At 53.8% G+C, this 25732-nt stretch overlaps 12 protein-coding genes across 12 annotated transcripts; 3 read left to right on the top strand and 9 right to left on the bottom strand.

Annotated features, from left to right (window-relative positions):
• Window positions 1–137: 137 nt before the first annotated feature.
• On the bottom strand, window positions 138–2107 carry RHO25_009948 (uncharacterized protein; the record flags this gene model as incomplete). Its single annotated transcript, XM_023601469.1, has 5 exons — window positions 138–412; window positions 550–870; window positions 1000–1476; window positions 1598–1743; window positions 1866–2107. 5 exons carry the CDS (start codon window positions 2105–2107, stop codon window positions 138–140), a joined length of 1461 nt encoding a protein of 486 aa, XP_023453405.1.
• A 623-nt stretch (window positions 2108–2730) lies between these two features.
• On the bottom strand, window positions 2731–3557 carry RHO25_009947 (uncharacterized protein; the record flags this gene model as incomplete). Its single annotated transcript, XM_023601468.2, has 2 exons — window positions 2731–3441; window positions 3504–3557. The coding sequence occupies 2 exons, from the start codon at window positions 3555–3557 to the stop codon at window positions 2731–2733; spliced, it is 765 nt and encodes a 254-aa protein (XP_023453402.1).
• A 488-nt stretch (window positions 3558–4045) lies between these two features.
• Window positions 4046–5282, bottom strand: RHO25_009946 (uncharacterized protein; the record flags this gene model as incomplete). The annotated part of the gene is made up of 3 exons (XM_023601467.2): window positions 4046–4381; window positions 4440–4998; window positions 5056–5282. The coding sequence occupies 3 exons, from the start codon at window positions 5280–5282 to the stop codon at window positions 4046–4048; spliced, it is 1122 nt and encodes a 373-aa protein (XP_023453403.1).
• Window positions 5283–5833: 551 nt separating this feature from the next.
• Window positions 5834–7965, top strand: RHO25_009945 (uncharacterized protein; the record flags this gene model as incomplete). Its single annotated transcript, XM_023601466.1, has 2 exons — window positions 5834–5964; window positions 6039–7965. 2 exons carry the CDS (start codon window positions 5834–5836, stop codon window positions 7963–7965), a joined length of 2058 nt encoding a protein of 685 aa, XP_023453400.1.
• Window positions 7966–8753: 788 nt separating this feature from the next.
• On the bottom strand, window positions 8754–9272 carry RHO25_009944 (uncharacterized protein; the record flags this gene model as incomplete). Its single annotated transcript, XM_023601465.2, has 1 exon — window positions 8754–9272. One exon carries the CDS (start codon window positions 9270–9272, stop codon window positions 8754–8756), a length of 519 nt encoding a protein of 172 aa, XP_023453401.1.
• Window positions 9273–10785: 1513 nt separating this feature from the next.
• Window positions 10786–11517, top strand: RHO25_009943 (uncharacterized protein; the record flags this gene model as incomplete). Its single annotated transcript, XM_023601464.2, has 1 exon — window positions 10786–11517. One exon carries the CDS (start codon window positions 10786–10788, stop codon window positions 11515–11517), a length of 732 nt encoding a protein of 243 aa, XP_023453978.2.
• Window positions 11518–11967: 450 nt separating this feature from the next.
• On the bottom strand, window positions 11968–14682 carry RHO25_009942 (uncharacterized protein; the record flags this gene model as incomplete). The annotated part of the gene is made up of 2 exons (XM_023601463.2): window positions 11968–13993; window positions 14153–14682. The coding sequence occupies 2 exons, from the start codon at window positions 14680–14682 to the stop codon at window positions 11968–11970; spliced, it is 2556 nt and encodes an 851-aa protein (XP_023453977.1).
• A 729-nt stretch (window positions 14683–15411) lies between these two features.
• Window positions 15412–16255, bottom strand: RHO25_009941 (uncharacterized protein; the record flags this gene model as incomplete). The annotated part of the gene is made up of 2 exons (XM_023601462.1): window positions 15412–15702; window positions 15752–16255. The coding sequence occupies 2 exons, from the start codon at window positions 16253–16255 to the stop codon at window positions 15412–15414; spliced, it is 795 nt and encodes a 264-aa protein (XP_023453969.1).
• A 1420-nt stretch (window positions 16256–17675) lies between these two features.
• On the bottom strand, window positions 17676–18582 carry RHO25_009940 (uncharacterized protein; the record flags this gene model as incomplete). Its single annotated transcript, XM_023601461.2, has 2 exons — window positions 17676–18190; window positions 18255–18582. The coding sequence occupies 2 exons, from the start codon at window positions 18580–18582 to the stop codon at window positions 17676–17678; spliced, it is 843 nt and encodes a 280-aa protein (XP_023453968.1).
• Window positions 18583–18606: 24 nt separating this feature from the next.
• Window positions 18607–19056, bottom strand: RHO25_009939 (uncharacterized protein; the record flags this gene model as incomplete). Its single annotated transcript, XM_023601460.1, has 3 exons — window positions 18607–18837; window positions 18900–18946; window positions 19011–19056. 3 exons carry the CDS (start codon window positions 19054–19056, stop codon window positions 18607–18609), a joined length of 324 nt encoding a protein of 107 aa, XP_023453971.1.
• Window positions 19057–19797: 741 nt separating this feature from the next.
• On the bottom strand, window positions 19798–23642 carry RHO25_009938 (uncharacterized protein; the record flags this gene model as incomplete). The annotated part of the gene is made up of 10 exons (XM_023601459.1): window positions 19798–21092; window positions 21181–21700; window positions 21759–22114; window positions 22176–22615; window positions 22671–22796; window positions 22856–23047; window positions 23107–23135; window positions 23193–23353; window positions 23415–23487; window positions 23538–23642. 10 exons carry the CDS (start codon window positions 23640–23642, stop codon window positions 19798–19800), a joined length of 3297 nt encoding a protein of 1098 aa, XP_023453970.1.
• Window positions 23643–24029: 387 nt separating this feature from the next.
• On the top strand, window positions 24030–25457 carry RHO25_009937 (uncharacterized protein; the record flags this gene model as incomplete). Its single annotated transcript, XM_065603232.1, has 3 exons — window positions 24030–25088; window positions 25126–25242; window positions 25293–25457. The coding sequence occupies 3 exons, from the start codon at window positions 24030–24032 to the stop codon at window positions 25455–25457; spliced, it is 1341 nt and encodes a 446-aa protein (XP_065459304.1).
• Window positions 25458–25732: the final 275 nt, after the last annotated feature.

The following is a 25732-nucleotide window of genomic DNA, read 5'->3' as shown; positions in this document are numbered from 1 at the left end:
CAGACACATACCCAGCCAGGTTTGTCATGAAGAGCCAGTTCCAATATAACCCACAGACTTCTTGCTGAGGCATAGCCAAGTACTCCGGTGCGCCCTCGCTAAGATGTTGAGCGTCTTCTTCGGCTCGGTTTGTCGACCTATTCGTCAGCCATGACTTCGTCCTCGCCCTTGTTCTCGTTCTCATTCTGGATCGGCACTGCTCCGTCAGCCTCATTCTCCTCTGCATCAGCAGCACGAAGAGTAATTTCAGCCTGGATTCTGGCGATTGCGGTCTCAGTACGCCAGCCCGGTCGGTCCACGCGTGCGCTCTCGAAGATGAGAGGCAGCATCTCTTGGTCGACGGCATCGAAATCAGCATCCTCGGCGGAACCCAGTGATGTGAGTGCTTCTTGTAGACTCATGCGCATTGCAGCTGTTCCAGAGAAGATTAGCATGTCTCAGACAGATATGACAATTCCTTTGTTTATGAAGTCAAGCGCCCGACCACAGCTTTCCGCCCTGCAATTAGAGCTACTGCACAGTGCAGGTTCTGTGATGATTTGAACTTACCTGAGGTAACCTCTGGCCTCGCCTTGCCCTCTTGCTCGCCATTGACATCGGGGACAACTTCACGGCAAACCGGACAAGTGTTGTGGTGTCGAAGCCACTGAACAAGGCATTCCTCGTGATACTTGTGGCCACATGAAAGTTGCAGCAGTGTACAGTCGCTCTCGAATGACTGTAGATCGATCGGGCACAGCTCATCTTCTCCCTGGAATGTGACCTCGCTACGCTTCTTTCGAGGAAGGGCGGCGATCGTCTCTTTAGAAGCTGGCTGAAGGTTCACGATGGCATTAGGATCTTGGGCCTCTGCCCAGTGCTCGTATTCTCCTAGAGTAAGTGTCAGGGGATGTTCATTTCCATCGCGTCTCACCTTCGCGCATTTGCGCTTGCTGCCGCCGCCGCACTAGCCAGTGGGTTGAATCACAGGATGAAGATGCACAGGGTGTCTTCACTTACCGTCGTCATATCCGTCTTGGTCCTCCGAGAGCATGTCCCCAAATGCCATACCCCAACGCCGCTCATCAAACTGGACGAACTGATAGCCGAGAGCATTGCGGCGCGCTGCAACCATGCCGTGGTAATCGACAATTGCCGTGAAGCGCATAAGGTTATTCACCAACAAATCATGTTGAAGACCTTGTTGCTCTTGCAGAAGACCTGGCCCAATACACACGGGGCAGAGCGGCTTCTCCAAGAATGCCGGGACCACTCCCGCATTGCTCTGCTCGTACACCAACATCTCCGGGGTATAGTTCTCCACCATGTCGCTGAGGCAAGAAAGACTATCGAGAAATCCGTTCGTGCAAGTATCCAAACAACGCCGAGGGGACATGATGACGCTCCTGATGTAGTCACCAGTTGGACTTACCAAGAAGACGGAAGCATCCGAGGCAACCTGTTTGATACTAGTGGCAAAGGGGCACGTTTCGTCGCCTGAAAAGATGGTCAGCATATGAAGGGCTCCCGTGAGGGATGCCGTGGTGCAGTTGAGCCAATGGGACTCAGATTCCGTCATTTGTATAATCGAACGGGGACACCAAACGGTGATACTCACATTCATGGGATGCCCCGCACCGATCTCCGAAGATATGGTAGTTGTGTCCTCCATACTGGGCACCGACTTTGTCGCTGAAAGCCAAGGGTGCGATGCTGATGTCGACGATCTCGTCAGCATCTTTGGTGATGCTTACGATGATGTACCTATTGAGCTCCATTAGCATGTATCTCCGAAATGCTTGCGTCTAGCTGATCTTCCGTCAAGCTGCATTTCACTGCTTGCGCCTGAAATGGGGGCGAAGAAAAATGCTCCATCGCCTACTTACATGGTTGGCTTGACGGACTCGCCGTCGTCGGCATCGCTCTCATCGTCGTCGCTGGTGGAGCTTGAATCATCGCCGTACTCGTCGCCGTCTTCATCACGATCGGATTCATTCTCCTCGTCGCTCTCGTACTCCGCGTCGTCATCTGAGTCGTACTCGACCTTCTCCACGAAGATGAGGTCGCCGACATTGACGCCCTGAAGGTCGACGTTCTGCGTCACTGTAAGCCCCTCGATAGCAGCCATTTTGAATCCAGTGGTTTGCCAAATGTGCGATGTCCGATCCGGCGCGGTGCGCTGTCCTTGGAAGCCAAAATAATGTGTACGAAGAGGCCAAGACCTTTAGAGCAGTGAGTGCATTCGCTGACGACCGCGTGTCGTTGCGCGGTGGTGGCGACACGTCGAAGGACGTTGTGGGTGTGATGGATGGCAGGAGAAAGCTCGCTTATGACTCCAGCAAATGCAGCGCGAGGTGAGCGCAAGTGAAGGCGCCCAGCGCTTCACGTGGTCGTCCAGTAACGGCCGCACGCACTTCGTATCGCTGAAGCGCGCCGTCGCTCCAGCGCTTGGTGGCTCGCGTGGTCGCGCGCGCGTTCTCGAATCCGCTCCCTGTGAGTATGAAGGTGCGAGATTAGCAGCAACGAGTTTCGAAAAAGAGGAAAGCTGTTGTGGCATGGGGAAGCAGAAGCTTAGCTGCCAGCATGCGCAAAATCAGAAGTATCAACTCCATCAGATTGCCAATTCTAGTGGCAAGGCTGCGGCAGCAGCCTGCGGTACCAAGGACAGATCAGGCAACAACTCACCTTGCCTCGCACCAACACCACGCCTATGTACACGTGTATGGCATTCAATCGTATACCGAGTCCACTCTACAACGCGCCCAATTCCTTGAGCTTCGAGATCATGCCATCGACGTCCTCCACTTTACCGCCGCCTTGCCTCGCCGCTGGCTCAGCGACTTTGATCGTCTTCAGCCTCTTCTCGCCGTCTAGCCCATAGTCCTTGAGCGTCTTCTTGTCCAACGGCTTCTTCTTCGCCTTCATAATATTCGGCAGCGACGCATACCTCGGCTCGTTCAACCTCAGGTCCGTGGTGATAATCATGGGCAGCTTGGCCTTCAAAGTCTCCACTCCGCCATCCACTTCCCTCGTCACAGTGACCGCTCCGTCGTCTGCAATATCGACCTTGCTAGCTTGTGTCGCTTGCGGCCAGTTGAGGAGCCCCGCAAGCATTTGTCCCGTCTGATTCGCATCATCGTCGATCGACTGCTTGCCCAGAATGACCAGATTCCGGTCTTCTTGCTCCACGACCTTCTTCAGCAGTTTCGCGACACCCAAGGGCTCCAATTCCACTTTGTCTTCTTGCACCAAAATGCCCCGATCGGCACCCATAGCCATCGCAGTGCGCAGAATGTCCTGGCTCTTGGCTGGCCCAGCGGAGAAAGCAAGGATGTCCTCGACAGGCTTTTTCGCTTCGCGCATACGGACGGCCTCTTCGATCGAAAGTTCGTCGAACGGATTCATCGAGTGCTTGACGTTCGTCTCGACGCCCGTCTGGGCCTTGTTGACGCGAGGTTTGACCTGTCATGACACGATTCAGTCGTTGCCCAGCAGGGTGCGATACCATTGGAGGGCGAGCCTACAGCATAGTCAATGACACGCTTCACTGGCACCAATATCCGTAGTTTGGTGGCCATGTTTGCTGTTCTGAAGTAATGCAGACAGTTCTCGGACGGTTTCTGTCAAAGAAGACGTCAGTTACGGCTATGCGATCTCGGCATAAGAAACAAGAGCTCAGACGATTTTGTGGGGACGTGCAGAGCCGAGGGCAAGGATGCATACAACAAAGCTTCACCGATATGCACATGCAAACACGCAAACCACAAGCCCCGGACCAAGTTCTGGAGTTGAAAACTTGCACAACCAGGTTGTCTCAATGTGTTCATATCTAAAACTACATCGAATACAATGTGCAGAATGGCATAAACTCGTCGCATCTCATGTTCAAATCGATGTCAACATTGAGCGGTGTTCTTCTTCCTTTCGTTTGTCCCACCGCAGCCCGATTTCGCCCAGAACTCTGCAGCGTATGTCCATACCAGATAGCCAAGATGCTGCATAGAACAGGCAAGAAGTGGAGGAGAGGCAAGACAGATTTTCAGGCGCGCTAGCGAGAATCTCCCGCTCAAGCAGTGGCAGTGTTGACGTTGGCAGAGCCCTCAGCAGTCGATGGCTCGGCGTCAACGCCAGTCTCGCCAATTGGTGCGTTTGGGTCCTCGTCCTCCTTGCCTGGGCTATCAATCGCGACCTTAACGGCAATTTCACGTCCCTCGATCTCTTTGCCGTTCATGTCCTCGCAAGCCTTCTGTTGGAGCTCGGTGCTAGCGAGCGTGACGAAGCCGAAGCCGCGACCCTTGCGTGGCTCGTTGCGTGCCTGAAGCTTGCGAACCATGAATTTGGGGATGGGGCGGAGCGCAATCTTAGCGGAGGTGGGCTGGTAGTCGGCGAAGATCTCAAGCAGCTTCTAAAAGGTCAGCATCAGGCAGGAACGATTACTCTGAGACTCAGTGGAAACATACCTTCTCTTCGCGAAGATCGTAAGGCAAGTTGGCAACCATGATCTTCGTCTTGCTTGGAACGCCGTCCTCTGGAGGTCCGCGTTGCTTGCGTGGCTCGCGTGGGGCACGGGACTTGCCCTGCTTGCCGTCCACGGTGATGGTACCCTCCTCGCCCTCTTGGCCGGTAAGAGCCTCGTTTGTGGTCTGTGTCAGTGGGTTGACAGCAGCAGGAACGTTGGTGGGGCCGTTGGTGCCCTCGGTAGCCTCGCCGTTGGTCTCAGCGCCTTTGCGGCCTCCACGACCTGCGCGTCCACCTCGTCCACGGCCGCGACCACGGCCACGGGTAGATGAGCGGCGACGCTGTTGGCCTTCACCACCCTCTGCGTTCTCGGATGTGGCAGTCTTCTCGGCAGCAGGCTCTGGCTTGCGGGCGAGCTGGACGGAGACCTTGCGATCCAGGATGGTCTTGCCGTTCAACTCGTTGATGGCACGCTCAGCCTCGGTAGGGGTGGACACGTCAACGAAGGCGTATCCGACTGGGCGAGTCGTGCGTGGGTTGGTTGGGATCGAAGTGGTTTCGCTGTAATAACAGTCAGCACGCGACTTCCTGTGCAACGAGGCGGCAGGTGCAACGTACACAAGGTAGTCCTTGAAGAACTCCTTCAACTCTCCCTCGGTGGTCGCGTACGCGAGGTTTCCGATATACAGTCGCCGACCCTCGGCGGCGCTTGCGATGACAGCCTCATTCTGTGATGCGTTGATGGGCTTGTCGCCGCCAGCTCCGACACTGGCGCCTTCCGCGGTGCCGGTAGGCTCGTTGAGGGTGGTGTTTGCCAATTGGGCGGTGGCAGCTTCAACAGACATATTGTTTGCAGGTTGATGACACGAAAAAGGTCTTTGTGGGTATGGTATTGACTGGGGTCGTGTGGTGGTTAAGGAAACTAGGTGCCCTGGTCCGCTGATGGAAACAGATTGTCAAGCTGTAGAAAGTGTGTCAGTCAGGACGATGCGCTTGTCGCGTGCGCGGCGTTTCTGCGGGGGCGACGTACGGAGAGTTGTCGTGGCTAGCTTCGTGGCCTGATCGTGAGATTTTGGGTGTTGTGGTGATGGTGTTGTTGATTGACGATGGAGAGAAGGAGAAGCGTCGGAAAGGAGTTCGAGAATCATCAACATTTCGCATGCCAAGCGGGACCCCTGCCTTCGCCGCACAGCAGGCGCAACTGGAGGCGGGAGCTAAAGTGAACGGAGCCAATGACGCTCACTCGACCCGGCCATGTCGTGTGCATGCTGGTGAATTTTTGCCCGTGGCCGCCACCGCTCGACCCATCATGCGACGATGATCGAGCCTCAGCAGCACATTTGCTCTTCGGCCCCTGCACATGTGCCAATGAGTTTGTCGCTACACCGCCCTCACGATGCCATTCACGGAAAGCACTGGCCACGATGCAGCAGCAGGAGCGGGCGTTGCTGAGGGCAGGCAGAGTCAACGGTACGGCACCACAACACCACCTCCCTCGCACTCGCCACAGTCGCCAGCACTGCAGCAGTAGGCGCGTGTGACACGGCAGCCGATGCCTTCTTCCTCCGCCAGGATCACGACGCTGATGCGGCAAGACGCAGGAGCCCGCCGCGCACTGCCCTGATTCTCTATGGCTCTGAGACAGGCAATGCTCAGGATGTGGCAGAGGAGATTGGTCGCATGACTGAACGTCTGCGATTCGACACGACCGTCCTCGACCTCGACTCGGTCGTGTTGAAAGACCTCTTGCGGCCGACGATAGTCATCTTCTCCATCTCCACCACCGGACAAGGTGAGATGCCACAGAATGCCCGCGGCTTTTGGAAGAAGCTGCTCAGCAGCGCCTTGAAGCCGGGCATTTTCCGTAGACTTCGTTTCTCTTCCTTTGGTCTTGGTGACAGCTCATATGCACAGTACAATGTGGCCCATCGTCTCGTCTGCGGCCGCCTCACCCAACTTGGAGCACAGAGCTTTTGCGAACGAGGTGAAGGCAACGAACAACATCCAGAGGGTCACAGTGCGGGCTTTCGTGAATGGATCGTGCAGCTCAAGCAGAAGTTATTGGAAGCATTTCCTCTGGCCGACGACGTCGAGCCGATAGCAGATGACTTCTTTGTCGAGCCCAAATGGAAGCTTGTGGCACAGCCGGCTGGAGATGTGCTACATGCTAACCTGAATATCAATGGCGTGCACAGTACCACGGATGCAAGCGCAGACTCGGCGGATGCGGGCCTACCGTCTTCATCTCTGCTGCCAGTAGTCGGCTCATATGCTGCCCATATTGAGCACAACGATCGCATTACGCCTACGAAGCATTTCCAGGATGTGAGACTGCTAGATCTCCGCGTTGAGGAGCAGGTGACTTATGGTCCAGGCGCGGTCGCAGTGATATATCCCAAGAACTTCCCGGAAGACGTGCAAGCTTTCATCGAACTAATGAAGTGGCAAGATGTCGCAGACCTTCCGCTGTCGCTCATTACCAATCAAGATATGTTGAACAACAAGCTCTCCACGCCTTCGCCGTTGCGGAATTTCAAGTTATCAGAAGTGAATCTGACCTTACGATGGCTACTGGAGAATGTACTCGACATCATGTCCATACCTCGGAGATCATTTTTCGCCGGATTGGTGCATTTCGCTGGGGAAAGTACAGAAGATGAGGCGTATCAAAAGGAGCGTTTACTAGAGCTTGCCAATCCAGAGCTGATCGATGAGCTGTGGGACTACACCACGCGACCGAAACGAACGATAGTCGAAGCTATGATGGACTTTACCCTTATCAAAATCCCTTGGCAATACGCGCTGACCGCGCTTCCTATCATGCGAGGCCGGCAGTTCAGTATTGCTAGTGGTGGCGCATTGAAGGCTGACGACAGTGGCCGCACAAGGGTACAGCTCTTGATTGCCATTGTCGACCCTCCCAGTCCGATCATTAAGTATCGCAGGCGATACGGCGTGTGCACGAGGTACATCGCCACATTGAAGGAGAATCAGAAGATCAGTATTGGGCTCCAGGCAGGCTATCTCGACGTCCGGCCTTCAGAACTTGAGGTTCCCGTGGTCATGGTCGGGCCTGGTACCGGGCTGGCGCCAATGCGTTCGATGGTCCATGAGCGACTGTTATGGGCACAGGAAGCGCAAAGTGGAAAGGATCCGACGTCTCTGACTGGTGATATTCTTTTCTTTGGTTGTCGCAACGAGAACAGCGACTACTTCTTCCGCGACGAATGGCGGGCATTCGCGGAAAACGATGGACTTGCTGTTTGCACCGCCTTCTCTCGTGACCAGGACAAGCCGAGACAATACGTCCAAGACCAGATTCGAGCCAATGGAAACAAGGTCTGCGAAGCTCTGTTACAGAAGCACGGCAAAGTCTATGTCTGCGGATCGTCTGGGAACATGCCCAAAGGTGTTCGTCAAGCATTGATAGATGCTTTTATGGAACACGGCGCAATGTCTGCAGAAGAAGCCGAGGCATACCTGGAGAACATGGAGAAGAGCGGCCGCTACAAGCAAGAGACGTGGTAGACATGGCGGCATTGTGGATCTCAGCGACGAATAGAAAAATGTGCGGACCAGCCAATCCGCACTCTCAATAGAAGAGTTCGAGGCAATTGGCAGCGTTGAGCTCCATGATTCGTGCACAGCACTATTATAGCACGTGCTGGAGAGAATTGTACAACCACGGCCATGGGCTAGTCTACCACTATTGCAAGCCACTCAAAGATGAGAGGAAACGTTTGAGATGGTTTGGGGCTCATCGCTACCACTGGTACTGCGTGAGCTTAAGGACGATAAGACATGCAAACGTTTGGGTCTTGGCCGATCCACCCACGTACAAGAGCTAGTGTGACAGTCTTGTGAACCTGTCGGAGTTTGAAGATGGCAACGATGTCTCTGATGGGCCTGGCTCGCTTGGGCATCGAGAGAAGGACGTTGACTAGTGCGCCGGTTGCAATGGCCAATGTGATGGGAATCGAGAACAGAAGGTCGAATTGGTACCACCACAAATATGGCAATTTGATGCCGGGTACATATGAAATCGATGATGCCGATGCGTCGATGCATAGATGAAATCCGCCTTGATGCCATGCTCCACCCTACGAGATGCAACAGAATGCACCCATTCGCCCTTTTGCCAAAATTGCGTCCTGCGCATTTGGCATCACTCTCACATTTATGTGAAAGTGCCCCAAAGTTTCCCTTTTCTCCGTTCCCATACCGTTGAGAGCAACGCATTGTTCCCACTCAACTCCCCTCCTCCCTTCCATGTAACCCTCAAATGATCTGCAGTCGCTCACAACCCAGTGCCTCGTCTACCGTCCCTCCACCTCCACAACCCCCTCCAACCCTCCACCCCTCCTCTCACTCCCCGTCCCCTCATGCACCGGATCCCGACTCAAAGTCTGCAACCTATACCTCTCAAAATCACTAATCTGCCCATCACCATGCACATGCGCATTCAACGGCAAAGGCGGTACTTCCCCCGCCGAAATCCCAAATGCATTCCCCTCCGAATCGTTCTTCATATTACCCGGAGCATTCAATCCCGGTCCACCATATTTCACGAATGAAGCCGGTGAGCGTGTCAAAGAAGATTTTCGAGGCGTTCTGTTGCGGAAGGATTTGGATCTTGTGGGAGAGGGGACGTGGGTTCCGTCTTGAGAGCGTCGGTATTCGTTTTCGTAGCGTTCGTCGTTGAGTTGTTCCATGCGTTGTTCGGCGGGGGAGAGGTTGCGGTTCTCGTAGTCGGATGATGTGATGGTGCTGCTTTGGGTGGAACTTGCTGTGTTGCTGCGTTTGCGGACGGAGAGTTTGCGTTTGAGGAAGTCCATCTTCACTGTTGCTGTTACGAGGTGAATTGGTGGACGCGTATGTTTTCGAGTGAAGAGTGGAAACGAGGACGTGGACCGGGAACGGGAGTAAGATCGATGATTTGTACGCTATGACAAGGAGTTACAAATAATCTGATCACTTTCCTAGTCGAATGGATGTGTTGGATCCATGCGTCATAGGCCACATCATCTTCGCAACGGTCGCGGGGAGCGGGTATCTTGGTATCGCATTCCTAGCCTGGGCGGCGGGCGGCAATGTCTTGCATGCGAATACATGGCTGCGGGAACTCCGGATGTGAGGTGAAGGCGTTGTGGCATGGTTGTAAGACGGAAGCTGGAAGCTGCAGAAAACGCCGGACGTATCGGAGTCTTCGCGTACGTGAGAGCTCCCACCTGGCTCCTTCTCAGTGCCATCCGTCGATCCTGATAGGTGTGAAATTTGATGGGGATTTGAGGGACGTCAATCAATTATTTGATGGATACGACGAGCACGACACCAGAAAGAGTGTGAATGGGAATCTGTCGAGCCGAGAGAGTCATGAACTAGCTTGCTCACTGCAGTCACCATTCATCATCGAAGCGCAAGAACGTCCGTGCCTGACGTTTGTCCGACAGCCAAGACATACATGAGCTAGCTCCGGCTGAGCCCGCCAGCGGTGATTCGTTGGCAGCCCGGAAGCCAGCCGAACAGCTATTTTTTCCACGGAGCGCCTTCCAGCTTCGAAGTTCTTCTCTCCAACATATGGAGACTCACTACAGAAGACCACGCAACAATGTGCTTAGTGGAAATCATTTCGTGTCGTCGTCTTCAGCAACATCACGAACCTCTTCCTGCTGCACTCGTGCGACTTCTGACAACTTTCACGCACTGTCGACTGCAGCGGTCACGATGTCTCTCAAACCGATAATGATTGTGCTGACCCATTGAATCGGACGTCCTGGTACTAGCTCAGTCTGCCCTCTCCGTTCCTTCGGCCTCCTTGAGTTGAGTTACCGCGGTCAAAATACAATGCACTCTCTGAATAAAGGAACACGCGAATTTCTTTCAAGCCAAACTCACAATGGCACAAGAGAATAAAGAACACAACTTCCAACAATGCACCGAGTAGCGGCTGTCAAACGAATTCTGAAGTGTGAGAGCATCTCATGGTATCTACATAAATATGAACACCCACCCTGTGTACGTTCTGCTCATACCAAGCACCTCGACCCGCAGGAACCGGTCGAGCAACATCAACGAACACATCGCTTGAAATCTCTTGACACACCTACAGCTCGGTATCACAGTATGACGACCCTACCACCGAAGATCGATTTTCTCATGGGCGACGGACTGGTTCCGTGCCCACCAACCGACTGTCTGATCTGCTTGATCAGCGAGGCCATCGAACCAACCAAGATCTCAGTATGCTCTCACACAGACGCCTACTGCGGCACATGCATCGTTCGCTGGCTGACAGACCACAGTAACTGTCCCTCGTGCAGAAAGAGGCTCTACGAACATGACCACGACATGGACCAGGAAAGCGTTTCCGATGAGGAAAATCACGAGTACTTAAGCCAACTGGACGACATGGAAGACTTCTCACATGGAGACCAGGTCATGAGTGAAGAACAAACCGGCGAAGAAGCAAATTTCGTCGACGAAGCAGCAAGACGCCACGAAGTCACTCCCAGAGAGTCCACCCTCGGCCTCCCAGTAAGTCTCCAACCCAACCACCACCACTACGTCCTCGACGAAGTCGAAAATCCAGACTGGATGAACCGCTTCCTCGTGCAGTATGCTCGCTGGCGTAATAGCCTTCCCGACGCATCCTTCTCCCGCCCCGTCACCGATGATATTTCCCGCCCCTGCCTAATCGAACCCAACATCCTCACAACCCAACTCCTCCAAACCGCAAACGCAACCCTCGCCCACAAATCCGCCTACTTCACCACCATCGAAGACGAGAAATTCGTCTTCCAAACCCTCATCACCACCACATTCGATTGTATCCTCCTTCTCGAAGGCCAGAATTTCGAATCCCCTGACGCACTCTACTTCCATTTCGCAGAGCTTCTCTGCAAAGAATTGAGTAGCCGTTCGCCGGCTTTTGAGATTTTCGTTACGGCTGAGGGTGATTTGATTGAGACTTTGCCGGAACAAATGAGTTTTACGCAGGAGTATGTTTGGCATGTGATTAAGGAGGTTGTTGGTGAGGCGGAGAGGATTAAGGAGTTCATGGATACTGTGCATTGGGAATAGAGGGGTCGCTTGTAAAGACGCAGTAGAAAGAGCATAGGATGATTTCGTGGTTGATCTTATAAAGAGATAGTGGGAAGAGCATAGGATAGAATCGTGTCTGATCGTTTAGTTTTCGGCAAATGGTATGATCTTCTGCAAAAATGGTTACCCTCTTTCATATTTCACATCATTAGCACTCAATTGACAGAAAAGTCCAGGTAACGAGCTCAATCTGACCTCAAGTCAGACAATTGATGTAAAATAATCTAGCTCGGCATGTGCAAGAATAGGGTATCCGCTGTCACACTCATCTCACTCACTAGGGAAGACCCAAAAATGCTCAATATCCAACGTGTTCCAACAACGCCATCGCTCGTATGCCCGCTATGCAAAAGGTGACTCCCACGAGAACCTCGCAGTACGCTCCACAGCCTTGCGCGAAACATCAAAACGCATCAAAGTGGGGCATGCTCATTCAGCAATCCCGTTGGCAACCGGAGGCTCTTCCGCAGCAACAGGCGGAGACAGTGGCTCTCCCATGCTCTCACGCTTCTTTCGCTCCTTCTCCTTGGCTTGCGCCTCGGCGGTCTTTCGCTGCTTTTCTTGCAATATAGCGAGCTTCTCCATCTTCTTCTTTTGCTTCTCCTCCTGCTCACGCTCCTTTTGCTTTTGTTCCTCAGTCTTTCCCGCATTCTCTTGCTCAGCCAAGTCTTTCCAGTGTCGCCATCCATCGTAGTCGATGATCGCCATCATCGAACCCCACTCCTTGACTTTGCGTTCAAGCCAAACGAAATTAACAGGCTTGGTCAAGAAGTCATTGCATCCGGCGGCCAGTGCCTCATGTCGATCGGACTGCAGCGAGGATGCAGTAAGCGCCACGATGATGATGGGCGACTTAAATAGGCCCTTCGACATGTCGAGCTTGTCATCGTCTGGATTATGGGTCTTTTCCTGATCCTGACCGCTGCCATTGGCGTCCAATGGGCCTTTCTCGGTATTACTCCCGGGAGTCGAGCTGAAAACACCTATCCCGTTGACTCTTTCCAGTCTCCGGATCTCTTTCGTAGCTTGCAATCCATTCATGACTGGCATTTGAATGTCCATTAGCACCAAGTGATATCCTCCTGTCCTCCACTTGTCCACCGCTATCTGCCCATTCATCGCTGTCTGCCATCGAACTTTCAACCTCTTCATCAGGCCCTCCAGGATACGGAGATTGATGATGTTGTCCTCGACAATGAGCACGTTGATTGGCGGCACCGACCCATCTAGGACGCTCGACAGACCTGCTATGCTATTATATGTGTCGAAATGAGGAGTGCCCGTTCGTCCTTTGGATGACAATTTATCGGGTGTAGACCTGCGCGCTTTACGGGGTCGAGGGCCGCGCATGCCATTGAGAGCGCCCGTGTTTGGAGTCGGGGGACCAGACCCGGGTTTGCCTGTTGGCGGAGCTTCTGGCGCTGGGGGAGTGGGAAGAGGAGGTGCGGTCGGCGGATCGTGAGGTCGGTGTGTGGCCTCCGATGCCGAGGAATCGACTCGAGATCTAGTCGAGCGGGTCAGATGAGCAGAGGCGGCCGCCGAGGCAGGAACGTTTGTTTGATCGGCGTGCGAGGCATGCGTGATGATGGTAGGCGAGGAGGTATGCTGCCTTCCTATTCGAGGTCGGTGTTCGCGTTCTGAGCGGTGCCGGCGCCCGACAGTGCCAGGCGATGGGAGAGGAGGCACTTGGCCTGTGGTCAGCACTGCCATTGACCTCGGGTGCTCGCTCGACAGCGATCCGTGATGTTCACGAGCAATGTGATTGGGCAGTGCAGGCTGGACGGTGACAGGCATCGGGGGAAAGTAGTCGGAACCAGTTTCCGGGGGCCTGAACTCATCCAAGGCATGATAACTGTGGTGTATTGCTCTCGGCGAGGGACGCGGAGTCCGCTTTTGTGGCAGGTCTATTATGAGTGCCTCATCGACAGTTTGGCCGCCTGGGTAGTATGAGTCTATTGTTCTGCAGATCTCCTCTTCAGGTCCCAACATGCGTGAACTCCGTGGACCAGCATGTTCTGAGCGCGTGACGATGGTCAACGTGAGATCTGGAGCGTCGAAGGTCTTGCCCAACGAGTTGGCATACTTGCGCAGAATCATGTCCCGCACGTCGTCGACCAGATCGTCATCGCGGATCTGCACCAGCGTTGCTGATGCGTTCGGCCGCTTCACCCAGATCTTGCGATGCATTGTAGCAGCCATTTTTGGTGCTGCGGACAGAGCACGCACCGAAGGGCTCGCAGGGGTGGGCTCGTGCTGGGGCGGAGGATCAGTGAGTGCGTCTACGACGTCGGCATCGGAGCTGCCCACAACGCTCCGAGGGCGCGGTTGAGCTGAAGCTTGATGGCGTGGGCTCTGCGGCACTGCGGTGGATGGGCGAGGGTATGCCAGTCGCAGGCTCAGGCCGTGATCTCGTTGCAGCGTGCCCGATGATGAGGAAGTTGGTCGTGAGCCGGGGCTATAGGAGAGCATGTGTTAGTGAAATTTGGCGTCCGTAAAACATGCATCTCGAATGGGTTGCAGAAACATAAGGTTTAGCGCGATGTGCACACACAGCTCGGAGGAGCTCCATGCACAACATCGAGATCACGATCACAGCGCTCGCAGGACAACTCACTGAGGCGGTTCTCGCTGACGAGCACTTCGCGCACCCAATGCCTCGGGAGTGGGCTCTTCCACGACCAGCAGGGGGTTCTCGGGCAAGGTGTCGCCGTCCAGGGCGAGCGCGGATGGCGGAGGTGGTGGTGTGGCAGGCTCGGCGTGAGATTGCTGGTCGGGTCGGCTAGCCGCGTGAATCGCTCCGATCGGCGCCTGCCCGCCGTTCTCGCTGCTGCTGGCTGCTGGTGCAATGAGTTCTTCTTCGACCACGCCCACGCTGCTCGAACGCGACTCTTGGTGGGCGGCGACAGCAGCTGCAGGTTGGTCGCCGTCTTCCAGCTGCCGGACTTTATCCTTGAGCTTTGCAAGTGAGGCGGATTTCCGGGCCCGCCGCGGCTTGGAGGAGGACGGCGGGCCTGGGGATGGAGAGGGCGATGCGGAGGTCGCGGCGGTGCTGTGGTCGCTGGGATCGCTCTTGGTGGAGGCGGCGGTGGTTGAGTGCTTGCTGGACAGCCTCCGCAAGATAGGCCGGAAGGAAAAGCGAGCCATCACATTGCAATGCCCGCCCTGGCCGAGCTTACGATTGGGGAGCAGGTGTCAGGGTGTAGCAAAGCCACGCTGGCGCCATGGGTATTGGTTGGTCCGTAGGGAGCTGCCACGAGGCGGTGCTGAATGATGCCGCCGTCACTGATCACTGCACCGGTGGAGAGAGAGGAGAGTAAAGGTGAGACAGCGTGGTCAGCGGACGGAATACTGGCAGCCAGCACGCCTCATTAGAGCGCAACTTGGCTCGTTCTTGCCCGGTTGCTGTCGATGGTCGGGATCGGGCGTGGCGGCCAGCATCGACGGCGCGCACCAGCACAGCACCCACGCGACAACACGGCAGGCAGCGATACACGTCGCGCTAGTTTGGCGACACACGAACAGGTCGCTGTCGACTCATGCCCACTCCGCAACAACAAAGCAGGTTGATTGCGGCCTTGTTACAGCACATCGACGATGAATTCGATGGATCGTCGTCAAACCGTCTTCAAAATGCCCCCCAGCAGCTTGCCGCTTCCGGCTTGAAACTGAAATCTCCGATCTCCCTCTATTCTACTTAGTTCTACATTCCTGCTGTGAGAACGCCACTTCACACTTGCTTCCGACACGCGTCGGCCTTGTTATTGTCAAACCGCGGCCAGCGCACGTGTTTGATTGAGCTACAGTATTGATGAACTCGTTGCCTTGGCGCTTCTCTACTTCGTCTATCGACCAGAACCTTGTCCGTCTCGAACATCAACGTTCTCTTCCCGAATTGAAGAATCGGACGAACCAGTAGTAGCCACCCGCGAGCACAGCTCCCAGCATCGGACCAGCGACGTATATCCAGAAATAACCGGGAAACTCACCTGCAGCGACACATGGCCCCAAAGACCGAACGGGATTGAGCGAGGCCCCAGTGTAAGCTGCACCAGCAAGCTCGGCAATAAATAAGGCGATGCCGATGCCTATCGGGGCCATGAACGTTGCTCGCCATTTTTCTGCAGCCAGCATCAGGATGGTGAAGACCAACATGGAAGTGAGGAACTGCACACGAGTCAGTAACTTGGTCTGACTTAACACCAGATCAACTCACCATCTCGAGAAACAGGCCCTGTGCAATGCTGACTTCGGCAGCGAGCGTAGTCTGGACCTGCCGAATGTCTCCCGGAATCATGGCTTTCACGATGCCAGCAGCGCTCATTGCTGCGACGACTTGAACCGGCAGGAAAACGACGCCTCTAATCACTTCCAGCTTACCAGCAAGCACCAGCCCGAGCGTGACTGCAGGGTTGAACAATCCGCCACTAACACGAAACATCGTCCAGGCATTGATCAGCAACGAGAACCCGTAGCAAAGCGATATGTATACCAAGGTTTGGCTTGAGGCTGCACCGTTTGGTCCACTGTCACCAGCCCGCTCTACAGCTACGCTGTGACCGAGGAATGCAATCAGGAGAAACATGAAGGTCCCCACGAACTCTCCTGTCGACGCGACGAGAGTGTTGCGCCACGCTGGCTGGAGGCGTGGGTCTCTCGGTTCTGCAAATCCAAGACCTGGCTTGGAGACTTCAGGAAAGTAAGACGCCATGCCGTTCATGCTCTTGGAGGTCAATACTGTTCTGGTAGTTGCAAGTGCAATGGCTCAGGCTGAGACCTCTTAGGAGGGAGCACGACTATTTGACCTGCCTGCCGAGCAGAAAAGCGGACACTACATCACCTGCAATCCACGCCATGTGGGAGTGCGATACGAATCTCCTGCGATGCTGAAGCCCACTGACGATGACCATGCATCGCGCTTTCATCCGGTTGCATTTTCTTACAGCATCAAGCGAGGCATTTTCACTAACATAGCTCATCCTTCACCAGCTCTCCAAACAGACCCGTATAGAAGAATGGTAGGCGATGCTGTCCTGGTGGCGCATATCCTGCTCAGCATACCCTGGCCTGTCATGTCAAACTACACCCTAGCACACCACGCTATCCTTGGCACAGAGAACTCCGAGCAAACGATTCACGAGGCTGCTGTCGGACCACGTTGCCGCAACAGGTAGGGTTCTGCAAGATGCTGCAGAGATCGTGCTCGAATTATGCTGGCTTTGAAGCGGTGTGGGAGATCCAAGGTCAAGTATAGACGAACATGATCGCTGCTTTCTGGCTATACCCAGCAACTGAACTGAAGTGCAGAACCATTGGAGCTGACATGCACAATAATCGGTAGCTCTTGAGAGGTCTTTGTTGTCCAAACCACGGGTAATGTGCGCAGAGAGAGCGCGTGATCAATGCATGCTCTGCTTTACTCTGATCACATTGATGTGCAGTGTCAGAGTTCCATGACGAACGTTTAGGGCTTCCTTCACAAGTGGATTGTATTAGTGTCCGTGGCCTTACACAAGCCAATTGCAGAACTTGCCCGAGGAGAACAGCAACTCTGATGCAAGAGATCTCCGAAGGCGACATAGATCGTGTACAGTCATTTCATCATAGAACAGAAAAAGAATATGAACCATCATCAAGCACAATTAGCCTAGACTAAATCACAATCATATCCCTAGAGAGATCAGACCCAGCGCTCTACCTTCTCGAACCTGCCGCATTTCGACTCTAGCTGATGCACGTATCGTGTTGTAATGTAACGGCCGTGAAGATTGGCATGGGTAAGTCCAGGCGAATGCTACCAGGACCCCGACCTCACAATCATTCCGCTATCGATGAGCAGTCGAGTCGAATCGCACCTTTGCTGAGCAGAGATTGTTCGCCTCGAAAAGTCGAACTCTGTTCTTCGTGTGAGATGAGTTGTCAACATCCTTAGCATCAGCCATTGTAGAAGGATAAAAGCTTCTACATCAATGTCAGCTTGAGATAGCAAGCATTCCTTGCCTTCATGAACTTGAAAGATAACAAGAGAATTTTGTTCTGCTTCACAGCCGTCAAATTCATAATCCATTCGTTCAACTCGTCTCATCTCATCTCATACTAGACTACATGCCAATACCCACAGCTGCTTCAATGTATGGAACCTAGTAATTCCTGTCGTTGTTGTTTCCAGATCCATAGCTGTCCGATCCTCCGTATGTGTTTCCAGACGAACCATAGCTGTCATTATCATTCCTGTTATTTCCGCTCCCACCAATCTTCGCCTTGACCTTATCTATCAAGCCTCCGCCCGAAGAGCCACGGGAGCTGTCCTCTCCGTAGTTCGTTCCTGAAATCGGATCGTCTGGTTGATCAGAGCGCTTGCTGGACAACTTGTCCTTGATCTTCTCGCCGATTCCGCGGTTGTCGTTGTTGCCTGAGGAGCCGTAGTTGGAAGAGGAGTTGTTGTTGCCTCCGTATCCACTGCTGGAGGTATCTTGATCGAAATTGCGGCCTGTCACGGGATTATCGGGTCGGTCGGATCGGTCGCTGGACAATTTGTCTTTGGCTTTGTCGGCTAGACCGCGGTTGTCGTTTCCTCCGTATGAGGAATCTCCGTATGAGGAGGTGTTGTTGCCACCATATCCACTGCTGCTGGTATCCTGGTCGAAATTCCGGCCTGGATGTTTGTCAGATAACACGTCTTTCGGCTATTGCTAGCTTGCTTCTATTGAAGTGCGTACCTGTAACAGGATTGTCTGGGCGATCAGATCGGTCGCTGGACAGTTTGTCTTTTGCCTTATCGGCTAGACCGCGGTTGTCGTTTCCTCCATAGGAAGAATCTCCGTATGAGGAGGTGTTGTTTCCCGAGCCGTAGCTGTCGCTCTGTCCGTAGTTCGTTCCTGATACTGGATCGTCGGGTCGATCAGTGCGATCGCTGCTCAACTTGTCTTTGGCCTTTTCGGTCAGGTTTCGGTTGTCGTTGTAGTTGTCGGAGCTAAGAAGGTTCTCAGTGCCTGATGTCTTATTGCCCCAGCCTGGACCACTGGTCGTGCCAGAGAGTTCTGCCATTGTTGCTTACCTCTGTGAGAAGAGTTAGCGAGGTAGCTCAACATATATCTCCGTTATCTGAAGGAGTGGGTCACTTACTCCATAGCTGTCTCCTCCCGTGCGTCCCGAGCTCCCATAGGTGTTGCTGCTACCATATGAATCGCCTCCTCCAGTACGATTGGAAGAACCGTAGGATGAATCGCCTAGGCCTTCGTTGCGTGAGGAGCCGTAGCTGCCATCGGCGTTTACGCCAGATTCGCGCCCGACATCATCATCCTGCTACTGATAAGTGTCTGTCGTCTGAGCCAATGAGCGAAGCTCCGCAATCAGGTACATACACCGTAGCTACGACCGGCACCGTAGCCAGCGTCACCTCCTTGTCGACCTGTGTACTCGTCAGATAAGACTGCTTTTGATTGTCGATAGCTTGCTTCAATGGAGGAGCTCACCAGAGCTTCCGTAGCTGTTGTCGTTGTCGTTATCGTTGTAAGACATGATGGTATGATTTCTTGTTCGTTAATTCTATGTGAAAAAGTCCAAGTAATCTGAAATTCTTCGAATTGCGAAGGAGGGCAGGAGTAGCAGTACTCAGCACTCTTTATACACGCGTCCATGGCTCTGGACTCCCCAAACTCAAACAGAGAGCTCATCCAGCTAAGTCGCGCATACAGCTCAAGCTGCGCTGCAAGCCACAAGCCCGACGTCACGCCATAAGACCCTCTTCTACGCCCATTGAAGCACGAATGTCGTTGGCCATGCATCCACGTGGACACAAGCAATACTGGAGCCGCAATGATCGGCTATAGGGTCCTGGTGGACTTCGTCATGTTCGTCATATCGTAGGGCAGAAATCAAGGAAGTTGGGCGTTGTGCTGATCGCCAGTGCTGCTGTTTGTGCCGACGATGCAGAGCTTTGTGTCATTGGTTCCGAGAAAACAAGGCGCAGGAGCAGCATGGCTGACGTCCGGCGTGTGGCTTGCGTTCTAGACGGCGGTGGAGCTGGTGGCACGCAAGCAAGCAGATGCAGAGCTGCTGGAGCTGGGACGACGTGTCGCTAAGGATATTACTGACGTTTTCATCAGCGGCGCTATTGTGAAGAGAGTTCGATGTTGGTCGATCAGTTGCGCGTCGTCTCGCGTAGACTTGAAGTTTGGTGTCCCTCTTCTGACTGCCTGAGATTTCAGGCATCCACATTCCACCTGCCTTCCTCCAACACAACTTCACTTCACCACTCAGCTATGCAACTACATTACCACGTGACATGGTGTCAATGGGCTGTGGAGCACGGCTTTCATCTTCAACGATTCTGTCCCACGCATCTTGATTCGCAGCCCACCGTGCATCCCACTCTTCAGCCGTGCAGACTTCCGAGCCATGTACCACGTCCATCGTGGACTCAGTACTACGCTCAAAAGCATGTTCGGACATTCTTGTCAATTTGGCCCCACGCCGGACCACATGTCGCATCGCGTTGAGCTCCTGATCACGGAGCTTATCGGCCTGTCGCTGGATCTCGGCACCCAGTCCTGGAGAAAGAGCTTCCACGGACTCTAGCAGATATTTGGCAAGTCTTTGCCGACTGGAGCTGTTCCACATGAGAGCTTGAGCAAGTGCTTGTCGTTTGGTATGGGGCCGACATGTGTCGAGACAATAAACCAGAATAACCTGGACTGCCTGAGGAACACCCTTCGATGACCATGGGTGGAATAATACCGCTGCCACGGTAGGGAGATGCACGCCAAGTACATCTTCCGTAAAGACCTTCACAGGCCCACTAGAAAATGCAGAGAAGGCATATTGATCGATCTGGCGAATGCACTCGATACCGAGGGAGCAGGTCGCGGCCTCGGTTACGGAAGATGTTGAGCCATCCGTCTCATCGTCCCAGATCTGCTGAACTCTGTGAGCCACAGGAAGCGCAGCAACGATACTGTATTTTTCGAAGTGATCCAAAGATGCGCTGTAAGAGTCCCGGATCTCAGTGACTCGCAACGGAACAGTAGCTTCAGCACCCCACAAAATGATCAACTGATCACCACCAACGGAAGGCGACGATCCTGATTGTTGCGACACCGGCAGAAGCAAAAATAGTTCCTGAGGTAAAAGCTTGTGTAGCTTGCGAGACGCCGCTTTCGCTTGACTTTCGATGCTTGGACTTAGCATTCCATTGCAACGCCGCCGCCGACCAGCCAAAGAGAACACGGTTGGAGAAGAGCTTCCCATGTTGTTCTGCTTTTGGTCCAGGATAGCCCCAACGAAATCAGAAATGCGGGTGAATTTGGCCGACTTTGGAACCGAGGCCAATGTGTTGGAAGCGTTGTGCGCGACTTCGAAAACGACCTGCTCGAAGAGCTTGTTGCTGGTCCTATCATCATGGAGTCCAAGGAATAGAAATGAGGTGCCGGACGACAAGGATCGACGAATCTGCCTCGAATCGCAGAGCTCAGGAGTTGTCCTGGGCGAGTTCTGGAACAGGAAGGGTTTGCCTAACAGAATGACAGTCTTTCCGTCGTATTTGGTAAAGAGATGGGCTATCATTGTGTCAGTAAGTCATCTCCACGCGAATCGGCAAAATCGAGTAGCATACGGTGCACCGTGCCACTTTCAAAAAGTACTCACCCAGCTCGGCATCTTCATCCACCTGCATTCCGCCGTTCTCGTTCACATCTAGACAATCCACTGTCATGTTCAGCTCTCCTTGGATGAATTGATGCAGCGCTAGAACACGGCCTGGTGGGGTCGTCGAGTTGACCACCATCACGATACCGGCATTCTCATTGAAACAATAGCTTTTCGAGACGTTGACTTCGATCTGAATCATCTGAGCAAGGATCATTTCGACTTCTGAAGCTGCATCCACTTCCTCCGAGCAGACGGAATCGGCAATATACAGTGCTACTGTAAGGTAGAATCGACTCGGAGCTCGACCTTCGGGTAAGATCTTGAGCACTTGCGACGAAATACTTGTGGCTTTCGGTTCGATATGAGCCACTGCTACCGGCACTTCGTTGGAATCATTGACAATGGTCGTGTGCTCTGAGCCAAGAGTGCCATATTCTCTGGGGACCGAAACCACGACTTCGATAGCGCGTGGAGATGTGGCTGCATTGCCAATGGCTTTGTAGCTGAGATTTGTGATCTAGGTCCATGTGTGTTAATAAAGTATCGATGCCCACATCTGTGCCACAGAATCTTACCTCCCACGAAATTGTGCTCGAAGAACCAGGGCTAAGGCTTGGTAGGACCCGGAAGTTGGAGAGTGCGCAAGGGAATTGAATATCGAAGGTCCTCTCCAATTCAAACTCCGGAAGCTCAACATTCAGCCAAGGAAGCACTGCAGCAAGCGATATTTTCGCGCCGCGCTCCATGTATGCAGTGTCGGCAACGATTTCTTCGGCTTGTCGTATCTTGGCACTTATATATCCTTCGACAGTAGCAACGGTACTAGGCGCAATCGAGGATGGAAGAAACAGCTTGACTTCGTCGTCTAGCAAAAGATGCTCAGATGGCTTTATGAGCAATTCGATTCCTTGTAAGGGCGACGGCATTCCCCCTAGAAATTATCATCAGCGATTTGCTCGATGAATGGAATGTTAGAGGTGGAGAGACAATACCAATGTTCTCCACACAAACTCGACGTATGATGATCTTCTCACCAGGCTCAAAGATCCCATCACCATTCTCGTCTTCAATATCGAAAGACACGAGTCGGAGTTTCCAGGGCTTGTCATACTCGCTGATCGTTCCATCGAGGTTCTGTACCAGAATTACCATTTTGCCAGAAGCGCCTGGTAGACCGGCCTTTAGTACGCTGGTTTGCTCGAGACCATCTCGTCCAGGCTGACCAGGCTGCCCGGGCACTCTGTGGAGTGATCTGGTGATAGGCTGACTATCGCAGCCAGCGCAATCACCTTGTCCCCCAGCGCAGTGGCAAAGACCCTGACCCACGCGTCTTTGAGGTCTGGCATGATAGCGAGCAGCGATTAATGCTACGGCCGTGTGGAGATCGCTGCCGGCCACGTTCTCAGATCCTATGGCTGCGCGAGCGCGAGTGCTAACGTAGCAATGTTAGTGTTTCAACCCTCATCAGTACCGCTTGTGCGACTCACCCACTTCTCGCTAGCGATGTACTAGCCATAAGCAAAGCATTCGACGGCGAGGTAGTTCTGATCTCTTGAGTATTCTTGCCCAGGCAGTTCGGCGTACAGCGATATCTGTAGCCAACGAATTGGTCCCTGTGCTAATTTGTCAGAATGCTTTGATGCCGTTTTGGCACACGCGAGTTTAGACATACCAATTCGTGCCTTCGCCTCCAGCACCACCCGCACCGCCTTTCCCGGCACGACCATGCTCACCTGCAGCTGCACCGCTTCCGCCGGACACATTCCAGTTCACGACGTAGAGGAGGTGAGTCATATCATGGCCTAGGAGTATCTGGATTGAGCCACCGTCTCCTCCATTGCCTCCGTTCGTTCCGCGGCCTGCGCTGTTCAGGAGTCAGTGCCTTAGCAGTGCCACGTACTCGAACCGGTATAAAAGACTCACTTGCCGCCGTTACCTCCGTCTGTGCCGTTCTGTTCACGATCTGATCAGTCACAAGCCCCTAGACAGCATTGAATGAAATGACAAACTTCAGCATCCGCCATCTGCGTCGCAGCCGCTCCGGCAGTACCAGAAAGCCCTGAATGGCCATCTCCCCCCTTTCGACCAGTCTCACCATTACCACCAATCGCAGATAAAACGAGCTTCCGCCGCGGAGCGACTTCTGTATTGATTACAGGCTGACGCAAACCTGCCAGCATGTATGTAGCCTACTTGTTCAGTGGACTCAGAGAGCTCGACAGCTAAGCTACCGCCAGGACCGCCTGTCATAGGGGTTGAAGCATCGACTCCGTGCTCGCCATGCTTGTCTCGTTGGCCGTTGTACTTATATGGTTGTTAGGAATAGCTTCGGTCGGACGCGAAGGTCTACTAACCCGGACGAGTGCTTCACAGGCATGGTCCAAGTTGGACTGCCTTTTTACAAAGTCATCGCCATGTTGACCGTTCACCGAAATGACGGTTACTGCGTCTTCGTCCATGATGGCTTGAGGATCTGATCTCTGCGATCAAGATTCTGTTGGAATTGAGATGAGAATCAGCATCATCGGCAACTTCTGCGCCTCCTCCGTCGATGTGAGATCGCCAGGTGCTGTGCAGCCTCGTCCAGCCTGACTTTGATCGCCTTCTCTTGGCGGTCCGCAGCCTGGTCCACGATGGCACAAGCCGGGACCAATCGCATGATGCCACAATCACAAAGAGGCCGCCCTTTCGTTTTGGAGACGCAGAATTCGACGCCCCGCTGCAAGAGAGCCTGAGATTGGTAGTCTGAGATCTGTGCGGTGCTGACAAGGCGAAGCACGTTGGATCCTAGAGATTCACTCAATGAGCAGTTGGGTACTATGGGCTGATACAATAAATGCCACACCATGGATCCAGCTCCAAGGGTGCGTAGTCGTAGGTATACACCTAACTTACCTGCGCGGCGTACTAGCGTTCTATATGGTCGACCCCAGTCCCAAGCCACGCAGCCTCGCGAGAGAGCAGGGATCGTATGGGATCTTGACAGTCTGAAAGTGATCCAAGACGTGGAGCAAAGAGCCGAAGTGTCTTTGGAGAAATGGAACGATCAAATTGAGGCATCAGAAGAGGCACTGAAAACGCAGAAACAGCAGCAGCTCATCTCCCTCCGCGGAGAGCACGAGAGGAGAGAAAATGCTCAGCAAACAGCAGAAGCAGAACGCATGCTCAGAGTGCAAAATGAGCAAATTCGAAGAGCACAATTGCAACGTGCTGCTGTTGAAGCCGCATTAGCCATCGAAGCGGAGAGACTTGTCCAAGAAGCAGCCAGGGAACGCAGAGATGCGGAACTCCAGCAGCAATTCGCAGAGCAACAAGAGCAAGCCCGTGCAATTGAAGCTTCTCGTCAAGCACGAAGAAGAGAAGAAGAGCGAAGACGCGCAGCAGCACAACATGCTGCTCGAGAGGCTGCTTTGGCCGAAGAAATTGAGAGATTTGCAGAGGAGGCTGACAGGGAAGCCAGAGAGGCGGAGGTGCAGCGTCTAGTGAGGCAGCAAGCAGAGCAACGAGCTCGCGTGAACGCAGAGCGGGAAAGAGTGAGAGCGGAAGAGGAGGAACGTCGGCGACTGGCGGCAGAGTTTGCTGCTCGAGAGGCTGCTGTAGCTGAGGAAACTGCAAGGCGTGCCCGGGAATTGGAAAGAGAACGTTTGGAGGCGAGCTTGCGGCGTCTTGTAGAGGAACAGGAGGCTGTACAAGCGCGAATAAATGGGGAGCTGCGAAGAACAAGAGCGGCAGAAGATGAGCGCCAACGAGTGGCTGCCGAACATGCTGCTCAAGAGGCTGCGGCGGCGGCAGAAGCGGAACGGCTACTCCAAGAAGCCACGAGAGAGCAAATGGAAGTGGAGTTTCAGCGTCTTGTATTGGAAGAGATGGAGGCTCAAGCTCGCGCAGATGAAGAACGGCAGAGGGTACGCTTGCGAGAGCAGGAAGCTGAAGCTCGTGCAGAAGAGGAACGTCGGAGGGCCCGCTTGCGGGATTGTGCAGCTTGTATGGAGCAGCACGATTTGTCTGAGGTCGTTCAACTTGCATGTGCACATTGGTATTGCCGTGATGCTTTACAAGGTAGGTCCGCGCTCTTGAGCACTGTAAGAAAATGGAAGCTAACATTCCAGGTGCAATATCAACCGCATGTGCAGCTCGTCGACCGTTTCAGTGTTGTCGGCAGACAGTGCAAGCAGATACTATCCAAGGGACTATCGCTGTCGCGGTATGGACACAGTACCAAGCATTGCTCGAAGAAACGCAGGAAATCAATCCGGTGTACTGCTCTCGTGTGACGTGCGCGACCTTCCTGCCATCTCGGCTGGCGACCAATCCGGACGATATCCAGTGTCCACGATGCTATACCAGGACGTGTCGACATTGTAAAGGGCCTTCGCATCCGCAATCTGAGTGTGTACACGATGTGGCAACGCAGCAGGCCAGGGATTTGGCACGCGCACGAGGCTGGAAGTCTTGCCCGCGTTGCCAGAGCTTGGTAGAGAAGTCGAGTGGCTGCATGCATATGTCTTGCCGTTGCGGCGCTCAGTTCTGTTATCGGTGCGGCCGCCCA

This window comes from Cercospora beticola, chromosome 6 (assembly GCF_033473495.1).
Source record: "Cercospora beticola chromosome 6, complete sequence".
Taxonomy (NCBI): Eukaryota; Fungi; Ascomycota; class Dothideomycetes; order Mycosphaerellales; family Mycosphaerellaceae; genus Cercospora; species Cercospora beticola.
The sequence above is the reverse complement of the archived record's forward strand: the minus strand, read 5'-3'. Positions and strand labels throughout refer to the sequence as shown.